General features: G+C 38.5%; 1 protein-coding gene across 1 annotated transcript in view; it reads right to left on the bottom strand.

Annotated features, from left to right (window-relative positions):
• The window catches only part of ctnna1 (catenin (cadherin-associated protein), alpha 1), a 117970-nt gene that overhangs the window by 98557 nt on the left and 4287 nt on the right, over positions 1-15126 (bottom strand). The window contains exon 4 of the mRNA XM_053516174.1: positions 1681-1847. Coding sequence (XP_053372149.1) covers positions 1681-1847 — 167 coding nt within the window. The remainder of the gene's footprint in view (positions 1-1680; positions 1848-15126) is intronic.

Raw genomic sequence — 15126 nt, forward strand, 5'->3', positions numbered from 1 at the left:
AAATGAAAGCGCGACACAGCATGGCTTACTCCAAGAGAAGGAACGTCGACTATGAAAACTGAACCTTCAGAGAAAGAATAAACATGATCCGTCTGTTTTTCTGTAGAAAGTTTAAAACCAGTTTGTCTCATATGTCCTGAACCCGTAGTGATAAAGAGTAGTAAAGTGAAGCGAGTATGAGATAAAACGCGACTCTTTAGAGAAAAGGCATCGGGAACAGTCCGAGGTGAGGGTCTGCAAGAGATTTGAACTGAGAGCCTGGAATGACCGAGCAACCAGAGTCCTCTCGTATTCACGTACAATCCAGATTCACTAAAGATTGATGGCCGTGAACATTTTCTTATATTTGTATGAAATACAAACAAAAGATCGTAGTTACTAAACATGGACAAATATTAGTAAAATGCTTTGGAAAATTTAGATTGCCAATTTATTTATTTTTTATACACACACATCTACAATAACTGCATTATAGAGATCTTAATTCTAACACAAACATGAAACTCGTACCTCGGCTCAAACATAATTTTATTAAGCGAACATTCTTAAATTTTAATGGAGTACCGTTGCTTTAGACTAATATTACATTATACAGGGTGGATCTAAAGGCCAGCACAGAAGGGTAAAAATAAATTAAATAATTGAAGCCACTCTAGCCATAGAAATTTAATGTTTTAAGCAAGTTTGATCAAATAAGTTTTGCTCTGAAATCTTTTATGGTTAGTTTTCCCATCTTGTTTCCAAACAAACTAGTATTGACAGTGATTAAATAAGGAGTTTTTATTACTCCAGTAAAGGCACGCCAAGGAGACACGAAGCAGTTAAGACTAGTTCTCCACGGGTGGAGCTGGGGACAGCAAAACATCTACGCTGAAGGAAAGAGAGAGAGAGAGAGAGAGAGAGTGAGAGAAATGGGGCCTCATGGCTCTGGCCAAAGCGAGTCTGACCGTGTGTCTGGTTATATTTGCTCTGCCGGGAGCGAAAACACTTTGGGTTAAGTGGCCATGCTCCCCGTGACACACCCTTCAGTTTTCCGCCTCGCTCCCACACGCTGGCTAAAGAGAGACGGAGATAATGAAAAGGGCAGCTATAAAAAGAGCAGTTTAGGACACGCCGGCCGGGTCGAGGCCACGCCGCTAACCAGATATGACCGATAGCGCAGAAATAACACCTGCGGAGCTCTTCAGCCACCTTCCTTTCACCCTTCCCTCTCTCCCCCTTAAGGAAAATAAATAAATAAAGCACTGGATTAAAGCAAACAATGGAGTCTGACATTTGATGCGTGATTATTCAGCGAGATAAGTGACCGTGTCTCCTGGCCAAAAAAAGCTGAATGAATGACCAATGAAAAACTAGGACACTCATCGTCTTACATTTTCCTAAAGACCTTTTAGCTTTCATTACTGATGACGATCTCCTTTTAAAAGGCCATAAAAAGGTTATCGACCTGATTGTGTTTTTACGGCACTGCTCTGGTCAGATGCTGTTGATTCGTTTCCCTATGCAGCAACCGCGAGCACGCTCATTCAGACTGCATCGTTTCCATAGCGACAACTAATTTAAAGGAATCCCTAAGTGAACCATGAGACTACGTCAGAAAAATTCCCATCAGTGTGTGTGTGTGTGTGTGTGTGTGTGTGTGTGTGTGTGTGTGTGTGTGTGTGTGTGTGTGTGTCTCACCAGTTTGAGCTGCAGGAGGAGCAGGTAGACGTCGGACATGTCGGCCAGCACCAGGAGATGTGTGACGGCTGAGAGCAGAGCGCGAGCTGCTCGCACCATGTTCCCTCTCTTCACCGAGGAGCAGGGGTCTTCTGCAAACTCGCCCGAGGCCTGGCGCATGGACTCTCCTGAGAGATGGAGAGAGAGGCGGAAAGAGAGGAAAACATGATTACACACTCGTACACGTCTATATTTGTCAGTTTCTCCATCTTGTCGATCAAAATACAGTATTGTTCATTTTATTATTATTATATTTATGTTACATATAATATAGAAAATGGGTGATTAAAGAAGCTACTTCTGAAGTTTCTGCAAGATGGAAGTGACCGATCTCGCTACCCGAAAAATTTTAAGTTGCTAACTTAAAGCAGTTTTAGATAGAGATTTTATCTGTGCCCTAAAAATGGCCATTTTTCAGTGTTATACTGTCTCACTTCAAAATATAATTATTCAAAACTCTAAAAAAAAAAGTAAAATCTATAGTGTCAGTAACCATGTCACATTCATTTTGCAATATCTTAATTTAGCATTTTAGTACAATACACTTTTTTCAGCTTTGTGTTGTTTCATGTGAAATCTAAATCAGCCAAGTTTCATCCGAGTGACAGTTAAAACCGTTGAAAGATTTGAATTTTTAAAAAAATAACCGACACTACGGATATAAAAGGGCATGAAACTGTATTTAGCAAATGATAATGCTCGTCTCCCCATCCTAAATACGCATAAACATTTAGATTAAGTATTATGAAAAATGGTGTTCTATCTGAAAAATCACTTTTTCACCCTGGTGAGACACTTCAGCACTAATACAGTGTTTTTTCCAAGAGCTGAACACTGAAAGGAATGAAGAACCTCAGGAATTCCAGAACAGGACAGACAGTGTTTGAGTATTGTGGCTAAAATGCTGTCAGATAGAAGATAGTCCAGTCCAAAAGGTGGAACAGCAAATAAAACCACAGAGTGCTTTATATTCTATTAACATTAAGAAAATAAGTGAAAAAACATGTCGATATGTACTCCTTATGATTAGTGGAATTCTTTACGAAATGTACACACTGCAAGTGAAGACATCTTCAATAACAAAAGCTATACAACATCGCTATGAATTTGTATAGCCATTGACACATGTTGACCGATTTTAAGTTTAGGCTTGAGCCTTATTAGGTTAGCAATACAAGAACATCAAAGCAAAACTGGTCCTGCTCTCTGCTTGGAACGACGAATGAGCTTACTGTCTACTGTCAATCATAGCAATTTAATTGTAATAATTGTTATATCATGTATACATGATTGAGCCAATCATGTGTGTGTATGTACATATAAATAAATATGATATTATGACTTTTCGGATAATTACGATCATAATGAAACATATGATATACGATACCTTGGTGCTGATTCAACTAAAATTGTAATTCCAATAAGATTTTGTAAATATCCTGATTTGATAAACTTTTTTTCCCCTGATTGTTACAATTTTAAACCTAGGGGATGAAACCCCATGGGATAAAAATGTGCGAATAGTTCAGTGTGCCACTTGTAGGATTATAATCAAGTAGTGACATTTTACATCTAACAGCCTCCAAAGTCTCAAAACTCAACTTGACAGTGAGCGCATGGGTTAATTGTTTGAATTTAAAAACCACTGGAGATTTATTTTTCATGCATTAACCAGAGAAAGAAAACCTTCCATTTGTCAAAGTCAGTTTTGTTTTGCCTGCTGAAGGGCATCATCAGACGTGTTAAATGAGAAAAAAAGGCTCGACCTCTGGAGCGCCGTGTTTATGAACATAAAAAAACTATGATATAAAACTGTAAAGCTCATGGAATCTGAGGACTGAGACGCAGTGTGTGAACGAACCTAAAACTAGGTCTCCGGCGTTGTGAAAACTGGGGCGGTGCTGAGCGTCGGCGTTTCTAATGAAGCAAACGATACTGGTGTGGATGGACTTACTTTTTAGTGTTTGTTCCTCCATAAATATTGGGGAAAATTCATAATCTATTCAGTTTTATTGGCCGTAACTGGCGATCGGCCTATAGTGGACATGCAGCTATAGGAAAAATCATTAGCAAAAATCTATTCAATTGTGCATGTGCTGCTTTTAACAACAGACAGTGACCCTGAAGGAGCTTTTCAGAAATAAAAGCTAAACTTACAACAGCATGTCTTGGAGTGACACGATAGTCTGAAGTTACATTTAAATGTGGAGCGTCCTGGAGGCGAGCTACTTCCTGTGTTATCGCAGCTATAAGGGGTCATACTCTACCCTGTAGGGGGCAGGGTTCAAACTGGATCCAGACAGAGCCATGTGGGTGCAGGCTTTCACTACGTCTGTTTAATGAGTCGCTCTTGGCTTTCAGTAGACAATCATGTGAAGCTTCTGCATTATTGGAATGAAAGCCTGCACCCTCATGAGACTTCCTGGGTTCAGTTCGACGCCCATGCTCTAACCGGTCCTGACACGGGAGACTTGTGTTTGCATGAAGGTTTGAAAATCTGTTCTTGCTGGAATGAATGTTCTTTCAATCTTTTTTTCTTTCTTTTCATGGGGGTAACATTAGGTGACATGACAAGTTTCCATTAGGGAAGTTCTCTGTTCTTGATGAGCTGTTAAAAAAAAAAAAAAGTAAAAAAAAAAAAAAAAAACTCGTTCTCGCTCATCCTGTTAAAAAACTGCAGGGGTAGTAATATGTGCTTCTGCTTAATTAGAAAGAACAGCAGAAAGGCAAATACTGCTCCCAGGACACCATGTGGGTCCATCTTAGTCATCTTCCATTGAATTAATGGAATTTACTTAAAAGTTGCAGGAGGGGAGGGAAAAGAGAAAAAAAATTTTAATTTCTGCAAATGAAACTTCACAGCAGGCAGAACCACTTCATATACACAGTAATGTGCAGAACATCCTCAGCAGCAGCCTCGTTTCCCCTCTCGTCTGTTATAACCACTCAGCATCACCAATACACTGATCACCAGTCTGATCATCTACACTGGTTTCTCACTTCACTGGTTTATAACTTTTTTTTTTTTAAAGCTTAAATGATTTATGGATCACTGTGTGGTGCAACAAACAAAAATTCCCTCTGAATCTGCTCAGGTAGAGGGACTGGTCTGAAAATAATGAGAGCCTTCAGGAAGCCTGGAGAACTTTTTTCTCAAAACTACATTAAAAATACAGGAACGGCTGGGTCTTTCAAAGAAAAAAAAAAATCTCTTAAAGATATTTGGGGGAGTCGAGACTTTTGCACAGTACCAGATGTCATTAAAATTAAATGCTTCAAGAGGCCAATAAAAGTGGTATCTTTAATCAGAACGATCTAAGATTAATTAAAGAAATTAAATAAAAAAAATGTAAAGAAATAATCCAGAAAGAAATAAAGTGCATTAATATATAATTGTGATTTGCAGCTGCACTAATGTTAATGGACTATTTAACAGCCCTGTTGTATAGGATGAAAGACTTCCAGGCGTCCCTACTGATGATGGTACAAGTCAACACTGCCAGAGGAAAAACGCAGCGGCGGTGCATTCATGAACGTCTCTGTTTAAAGCTGTGGGAGTGCGAGTTCTCCCACTGCTGAGACTCCACGGCCTGGTGTAAAGAGAGAACAGTAAAGCAGCGGCTCGGTAAATGCGGCCCCGCCCCACGCGGTGTGCAGCGAGACGCAGAGCTCAACACATTCAGCAGCTAAATTCCAGTTCATCCACTCTGAGATCCAGCCCGAGAGGGATTTGCTTAGGTGACAATCGGTCGCCCCGCGTCTCGCTCCTTAATCCGGGCTTGAAAGTCAAAAGAGACGGAGAGAGAGAAAGAAGCTGAAAAGCTGATCTCCGCTGGGTGTCCGAGGTCAGACAGAGGTCAAGTCGTACTTAGAATTCTGGATACTGATTGGTCAGGAGGTAAAGATTTATTTTTTAGAAACTGCAGCTCTGACAGTAACGCAGCTCCTCGTATTAATGAGCACTTTATCGTTTCTATAGCAACAGCTTATGAACCAAGCTAAATACTTTGAATATAAAGAAAAAATACAAACAAAAGTACCTAAAAAAAATAAAATAAATAAACACTTACAAAGGGGGGAGGGGGGCGGAGTCATTGGGTGAGGCTTGTCTTTCTTTTTTTTGTAAATTTTATTATTTTCGTTTTTTTTATTTCAATAAGTTTTAGTTATTTAAAACTAAATGATTTATTCAAGATTTGCCTTTTTTCCTAAGAACTTTAAAAAAAAATTTATTTACTTGGTTAAAAACTCTTTTTATTTTAAAGGGAATTATTTATGTTTTTTTTTTTTTTACACTTATGGAAGGAGTCTCCAGGTTCAGCACAATGTTTACCATATTCAAGTCTCAAGTCTCTGGACAGACAAGTTTATGCTTTCTTTGTCTTCATAATGCATAACTTATCTTATTAACTAACAGAAAACAAAAGAGAAAGTGTGGTAGAAAATATTTATAGCTATTTTCAGAGAAACAAGAACAGGAACCACCCAGTGCTTAGGTACTTTAAACATAACTAAAGTTATGAAACGTACAGTGCATTATTCTTTGGTCTAATCTGTAGCTGTGTCCATACTGTCCAAAACCTCATTACATTCATTGAGCCTCATACATTCAGGGAAATCAGTGTTATTTCATAGTTTTGAAATCTATAGTACTGCTCTAGAATGTAGAAAATAAAATCACTTACAAATAATAGATAAATAAATTGAATTAGAAGACGTGTTCAAACTTTTGACTCATACAGTACAAGTACAAAAACACAAAGTCTGACTTATTAAAAGACTTGTAATACCAGATGACATCTCTGAAAGATCTCCTCCTTTTAGAAACACATTCTTAACTCAAGAGAGACCAAACCACAATCTCAGGACCTTGATTTAAAATTAATAAATAAACGGACATCACCATTACCCTTCATTTACTTTCCTTGATATAAACTATCATCTGAACACTGTTCATCACAATAGATTTATAAGCCGGGACTGGAAATGACACTGAACAGACAGCTGTGAAACAGGTCGGCGTGGGTGACATCCTCTCTGCAAATTAGCTCGCTGTTACCTTGAGTAAACACGCGGTAATTAATTTTTTAAAAGCGTAACCCATTATGAGATCTTCAAGCACTACAGATCATCAAAACAAAAAGAAAAGAAAGAAAAACACAATTTGCTCTCTAATGAGTTTATATTCATGAAAAGAATTTTATTAAAAAAAAACAATAAATATATAAATATATAAATAAAATGTAAATAATGTAAATAAACATATAAACCAGAAGTTCTCAAGGTTGTAGTAAGGGTTCTTTTTTTTTTTTTATTCTAACCTTTATGCCACAATATTTAAAAGGTCCAAGCACTCCTGTGATCCACCACTGGAAAGTTTAGAAATGCCATTTAAAAATGTTCAATAAAATTCATGCAGAAAAGAAAACGAGACCGGCTTGTGAGGGAACAACTCTTTAAAGCTGCTATTAAAGTGACAGCAGCACAAAAACAATGACGGGTCAATCTTTACCCAATTCAAACACACATTATCACGACTGCACGTGGCAATTTTTTTCTTTTCCTTTTTTTTTACCGATTAGTCTATTAACTATTTTTCCATTTACCCCAGCAAATTGTTTTTCACGGTTACTCTAGTGAATTTCCTGATTGGATGATCAATCATTTTATTAACTTGCCAGTAAATAACCAAAGCTTTAATGTTTAACATTAACTTTTCATTTACACATTCTCAGATTATTTAAACAAGGGGGAAAAAAAAGATTAGGTCTAGAAGGCATGTAGGCATGCACACAATTTTTATTAAGAAACAAAAAGACCTTGCACACAGCTGAATCTGACATTTTACTGTATAAACCTCTGATTAATTTTAGCTGCATTGCTTTTAAAAAGTCAAACATGCAAATAGTCTACGTAAAAAGTTACCATTTTAAACTCTAGTTTTAAGTAAGTCTGTAAAACTAACGGTTCACAACTCGCTAGAGAGTGGGGTTGAAAGGCTAGCTGTTAGCGCCTAGCCTGGAGAATATCGACACCAACTCGCCAACACCAGGTGCGTTAACGCCCCGACAAAACGGGGATGTTAAAAACAACTGGTGAGCCAGTTCACTCCGACTCCGCATGCACAGCACCAATTTATTAGCCGTTTCTTTCTTTCTTTAAGAAATGACCACGTATAGGACAATAAAGTCTTGTATTCCTTTATGTGCCCGTAAGACTGGAGGAGGTAGAAAACATTCTAACACTTTGACACACTCCACGGGAGTTGGCTCATTTCCGTAACTGAATGAATCAGTGCAGCCCTAACAGCAACCATCCAAAAAAAAAAAAAATAATAATAATAAAGTGATTGAGTGAAACTGGGAACAAAACCATTTTATAGGATAATTCTTATACAATTTTTTTAATTTTATATATATATATATATATATATATATATATATATATATATATATATATATATATATATATATATATATATATATATATATGACCTAAAATTGTCCTGAATTTATTTTACTACTTGTAAATAATGTAAACTTTACCAGCTGAGAGTTTTTCTATATTTCTAATAAAAAAAAAAAAAAAAAAAATACTTATTTCATACTTTAGTCTCATTGAAAAACTCCTATTTTACTTATCCATAATTTGTCATCAGCACTCGTATAAGCATTTCACACATATACTGTTTATGACTGCGTATGGGACTAAAAATTTAGATTTGAACGTTTAAACATTTACTTCCTGGAGGATATGACATTAGATACAGCATCCTTTTTCTACTCTCCTGCAAGCAACAAACCACAGTGCACAGATTTCGGTCATGACTGTGTTGATCTGGATTCGATCAGAGTATGCGGTGTACCACAAACACGAACCCCTGAACTATTATTAGCCCTGGAAAAGGAGACTACAGACCATGTTATAAACTGGCCTCTGGAGCAGGAAGGTAAAAACACCACTAATCTTCAGTTTCATTACACATCGTTTGTGTAACGGTCAACCCGTAACTCTGCACAACAGCGACTCCTGTCCTTTAGCGCCGATTGTCTTACTCTGTAGTCCACCCCTCAGAGGATAAAGCTATCCCAGGGAGATCTTTTCTCTCCCGAGGGCGGGATCGATATGGCCGTTTTGCCCGAGCCCGATAGGATCAGCGTGTCTTTAATAAACTCTCTCTCTCGAGGAAAGGCTTTCAGCCGGCAGTGGGAGTCGCGGCGCGTATAGTCCGTTCTTGCCTGGGGTGCGGCGGCGCATTATCGTTCAGCCGCCATTATAACGCCTCTACAGTATAGAGAGGCTTTCACTCCGGAGTTAAAATTACAGCACAGGGCTGCCACGCTGCACCCAACACGTGGAGCGGCATCAAACGCCTTATAAATTAACATTTCAATTAAAGCCGTTCATTCCTCTCTCTTACAAGCTAATAATAATCAGAGTTAAAGACACGCCGTAACCCGACAGACTCGGAGATGAGCAGAGGCTTTCCTTTGGTCGTTAAATTAAAGCTGGTGTTGAAAACGCTTATCGTAAGTGTTTCACAAAAATTACAATCCTTATGAAACCAGTGTCATATCTTTACAACTGTGGAGCCCATGCTAGCGGGATATTTGGAAGATAAAAATGTAGGAGGATGTAGGACAGGATGTCTGATGATCCTGAGAGGTCTGGAGACCACAGGCTGCTCCTGGCCTTAAGGTTGGCTTGGAATAATGCAATTATTTAAAAATAACAAAAAATGTTATACGAGAAACCGACGTGTATGAAAGTAAGCTGCGTACCATACATACGAAGCACTTTCGTCATACAAGCGGCCAAAACAATCTCTTATACGTCATGTAGCCGATTAAAACATCAAGCAAAGTGAGTTTACGCATTTTTTGCGTTTTTTTGCATTTTGTGCAAGATTTATTGAAGACAAGAACTTAAGCAAGAAAAAAAAAAAAAAAGGAGCCTCTTTCAGATTCATTTTAGCCAAGAGGAATCATAAATTAAGGTTAAGTAAAGTTTGATGTCTACTCATTTCATATTCTGCCTCATTTGCATGCATTTTCTAAACGTTTTTGATTGTTTTTATATGCGAAAATATGCTTATAGTGTTGGAAATTGGTAATATTGGGATGGATGGAACACATTGTCTGCATTTACATAATTTCCTATAAGAAAATGCGTTTCACAATACAAATTTTTCACCTTAAGAACTCTCCTATGGAACGGATTAAATTCGCGTGCAGACGTTCCGCTGTATTATGATATAGTTGCACCGCCAGCCTCTATTTAAGACTCCAACCTAGACGACTAGATGCATCCTGTGCACTGCTCCTGCAGTATCGGTCTTTATTTGATTACAGCTACCCAATATCCAAGAGATATTGTAGAGATCCTTTAGATATAAAAATGTGTTCTTTATAAATAAGAGCTGCATTATAAAAGCTTTAAGAACATCTTGCTTACAAGCAGGTCTCAATCGGTTGATACAGAGCGATAAGGATCCTGAGCCCTGGCATTCGAAGTCCTTTTTTTTTTTTGGGCCGTAGTGAATAAGCATCATCTCAGGCAGCCGGTGATATGATCACGAAAAAGCGGTATAATCGCCGGCCCACAATCACACCTTATCTGCTGTATCTTTAGCTTGTGTGTGCTGACCTTTTCGGAGAGAACCGGGGCTTCGTGGAAACCTGACAAATGATATATTTTTCATCCGCGGTAAATAAAACACTCACTTGTTCTCGGTTCATAACAGCCATTATGATGTGGCTAAAAATGGCCCTAACTTGCGTGTTGTTTTTTTGGTTCGGTGATTCAGGGACGAGGGGCGATTCTTCCTTGCTACTATCTTTTTTTTTCCCCCCAGCACGCTCTGGTTACAATCTTGCAAAATAAATATCCATGCTGATGTAGAATCGTGTTTATGATTACGTATTAGTCATAAAGGGACCAAGAATATCGCTAAACGTTGCCCGTTTCTGTAGCACGCTACAGAGTGATGTCTTTATAACCGGGTAAAGATTTATAGCTTATAAACAGGAGCGAGCGTCATCAGCCGTCTGGCTCTGGCATGGCTCGCGCGCTCGGGATTCCATACTGATGAGAGCGTCCCAAATCAAATCTCTCACTCCAGAGTGTCGGAGCAGAAGGCTGGCACGCTCGCAGCTCACGCGCTCGCCACGGCCAACACGACCCATTAACTCACGCCGTCGTCTGCAGATGTCAGACGTGTTACTCTAATCAACACTAAACACGCCATGTCTTCCCCAGATTGGACCGAGGCGACTGGAAAAACTTGGGAAAACTAAAAGCTACAGCTAAAACTCTTTTTAGGGATCACGATTCTCCATAACGGTTGTAATCAAAACGTTAGACTTTAATTAAAAACCCTGAGCATGTTAACGGCACACTGTAAAACCTCCAACTAGATAAATGTTATTAAATAAAATCTGGTTGAGCTGAGAATTTGCCTTTCCCGTGATCCAATCATGTGATTTCATAAGCATTTATAAATATAACAAGATGAGTTAACATAAGACGACATGATCTTGAACTGGGCACACCCAGAAATAACTTGCAGCCAGCAAATTTCTCTAGAAGTTAAGTAAATGTAGAAAGAAAAATAAAAGCTTGTTGCTAAACCTTTTTACGTTGAGAAACCTTAACTTTTTTCTTTTTTTTTCTACAGTATAGTAAAGGTCACCACTGACACGACATCACGATACCCAGGTGTTGATTTGATTTCGATATGAAGGAAAAAAAATAATTTCTCCTGGACGCCAATTTTGTTTCGTACGTTGTAAAGAACACACCAGGCGAGCTGTAACACTAATCATACTGCAGCACGCTGACTAATTATGATGTGCCATAACCATGGGTTCATGAGCAGCCAGGAACACACACTCAGCCTCTATTATTCCTATTATAGGTGAAAGAACATTAATTCATTAAATTATGAAATATCTGTGCACTTTTCACACCAACGTGACAAACCGATGATTAAATACGACTGTTTAGCCCGTGTTAAACGCTAAATAAATGGTTTCGTCAAATGTGGTTCAAAGCGGATTAATATTCTATAACTCCATCTCCGTCAGCAGCTCAGATGCAAAAATCACAGGTTTAGGTTCAAGGTCCAGTATTTTTCTTTAATACCTTAAACTCTCAGTGTTTAAGTGTCTATGTACCTGAGCTACTGCTAAGCCACGCCTCTTCAGAAAACTGCAGAGCTGAACAAGCAAACAAGAAGAGGGGCATATACTTATGAGGTCACAATGGACAATCTAATTGGCTTTTTCTTTTACTAAAAACATTTATTGCATTGCTTGACTAAATATAATTGACAGAATGAAAAATGACTAAAGTGAATTTTGCCTAATAGGTTCCCTTAAATGTCAATCATCATCATCATCTCCATAGTAACAGCTTAGTTTCTTGTAGAGAGACTGAGACTTATGGAAGGAGTCTCCAGTGTCAGTGTTTGTCAAGAACATCCAGACAAAGACTATTTATCTGCTATAACATACAGGATAACCCCACCCCCTCCATTAATGCCCAGTGAACAATAAACGCCAAATTGTGTTGTAAGAGGAACAACACACATCATGGCATTCAGTCATAGGACAATAATGGCGACAGTTTTGGAAGCATTTTCTTCATATTCCACACATTAATGCAAATCATAAAATGATATATATGAAGTAACTTGACAAATTGCTTTAAAAAAATTTAAAATGAAATTCCTTTTCCCTACATATTTTTCTAAACAGAAGTGCCACAAATGTCGACATATAAAAAATTTTTTTTTTTTTTTTGTTTAAAAAAGAAAGAAAAGAACAAAGAAAATACTCTCTTTCACACACCACAAAGTTTATTTGATCCATCTGTATCAATCAGTCTTTAAGTGTATTTTCCTTTTTAGGTCATAAACAGTTTAAGTATTTCGCTGCAGATCAAACCGTGCATGTGACCAAAATTTGCAATTTTAATTTGAAATTTAAAAAAAGTCAGTTAAATAAAAACAGTCCATTAGGTTCATTACATCACCAACGGACAAAACGGACGAACAGCAAGCGATGATGACGGCAAAATAAAGAGTCCATGTAAAGATATTCTTATTAAAACACAATCATTATAAGGACTAAACTAATAGAAAAGCACAAATATACACATACACATGAACACTGGCGATCTGGACAAATTATCTTCCTGCTCAGAGAACAGTGTTCCAGATGAACCATCTTGTGCCGTGTGCTTTATTCCGTATTGCGTCTATATGCAACTGATAATATTAAACTCTTATTACGAGGGGGAAGGGGAAACATGCGGTCATAAAGAAAACACTATGGATTAGTGGCCAATGTTGCGCACAAGCTGAAACGTCACAAGCTCATGATGTCGCCGCACGTTATCGGCACATAAATTGAGATGTGCAACGGGATCGTCGTCGGCGCTTCCGTCGGTTTTAAAGGGTTAAATTCCCCTGCGTGACCTCAAGTGATTTCGGATTGAGCTGTTCATTGCGTAACTTGTGCACGCAGTGACAGACTCGCTCTAGGCAGCGCAAATCCTACCAGATGTGACTTGTCTTTGTAAAATGCCCCGACGTTACACAACACGATTCTGGGAAGCCGCAAAATTTTCCAAACGGTGATTTATTCGCAGTGTCCTCCTCCATTTTTCCCCTTTTTAATTCTTTAATCATAAAAATTCTTTCACTTCATAAGTGCCCTGGTTATTTAACGCGGCCCTGATGACAAGTGGGAGGGAAGACGCATTGTTGTTGGCGTAGAGAAGCTTTGCCCGGTGCAACTGTGGCATCTGAAACAGCAAGAGAGGATCAGGAGAAGACGGCTGAAGCTAATGAAGAGCTGCATGTAAGAGAGGAGGAGGAGGAGGAGGAGGACAGCAGCCAACATGCTGCTGTGAGAGCGCCAGCTAGTGCAGAAGCAACAGGTCAGATGGACAGCAAGCGCAGAGAGATGTAAAAGCAGGTCAGATCAGAAAAAGATGGTTTCTCAGGAATCTGCGGCTCATTTCTATTCCTTCGTGCCTGGCTGCCTGCTTGAGATTGCAATAAACAGACTGCATAAGGAGCGCTTAGGAGCTGTTGGGGTTTTTTTTTTTTTTCTTTTTAAGAAAGCTCTGAAAAGGTTTTTGGGATTGTATCGAGAACCTAATTCTGTAGGAAGCACAGATTTATCACACAACAAAAAAAATAAATAAATACAATATTATACCTCAGTTTAGAATTTTTCTGTACATATGTAAATCCTGCATAATCTATATACTTTCTCTCTCTCTCTGTAACGTCATGCCAGCTTCAACAGCTATATTCATGACGAGAATCAGTTCCAACAGTAAAACTAAGATTTTTAATATTAATTCTAAGAACTTGAAGACCAAATTTTGATTTACTTTTTTTTTTTTTTTTCAAAAAAAAAAAGGGAAATAAATCTCTTTCGCTAACAAGTCATATAAAGCATTTCACTGCATGTCAGACAGTGCCCGGTACTAGAGCCGATTTGACTTTGTTTTTTGTGTTATAGATATAATACAGAAAATGTGTGCGTCAAAGAATCTACATCTGAAGTTAATGCAACATGGAAGTGGCTTATCTTGCATTTTCAGCGTTATATTGGCTCGCATTAAACATTTCATCACTTAAAATGCTAATTATTCATTTTTCTTTGAGTATTGATACCAAAATTGGTGGAAGCTTCTGCCTATGCATATGACCTGTAAAAAAACAAATCTTTGCTTAAATAGTTTTTTGATAACTGCTTAAAAGCAAAAAAAAAAAAAAACGAAGCATGGATCAGGAGATAAGAAGCATTAAGTATAATAAAACTGGTGAGACTTTTGGCCATGTGGATGTGAATTTTTATTTAGAAAACAATAACAAAGCATAACTTCGCAATTGTCAAGTAACGAATGCGCTAAAGCCGCATTACAGCTAAGCCATGAATACGTTAGCTAGCGACACGTGGGCACAACACTGCATGAAAATCGTTCAAGCCCCCTGAGAGAGAGAGAGAGAGAGAGGGGGAGAGAGAGAGAGAGAGAGAGAGAGAGAGAGAGAGAGAGAGAGAGAGAGAAGATGAGCGCCTAAAGCATTGTGGCTCCACAGTCACCTGGAGTCGATCCGCATTGTTTAAACACACAGGTTTCAGAGCACGGAGCCCCAGTAACATCACATTAAATTCAGCAAGCTTTTCAGATTTTCATGGCAAACGTGCCAGGAGCAAAACAGGAAGCAGGTGAAGCTGACTCTCACTTAACCTGCCAAACACAACCCCCTTCCTCCTCCTCCACAGGAAGGGGAAATCCACATAGTGGGGTGAAGTGATGCAACAGAAGAAGTGGAGCGACCGGTTTAAAACAAACACAGCTTTAGTCCATGTGAGCAGCACACTCTGA

Source organism: Clarias gariepinus, chromosome 2 (genome assembly GCF_024256425.1).
Source record: "Clarias gariepinus isolate MV-2021 ecotype Netherlands chromosome 2, CGAR_prim_01v2, whole genome shotgun sequence".
Classification (NCBI taxonomy): Eukaryota; Metazoa; Chordata; class Actinopteri; order Siluriformes; family Clariidae; genus Clarias; species Clarias gariepinus.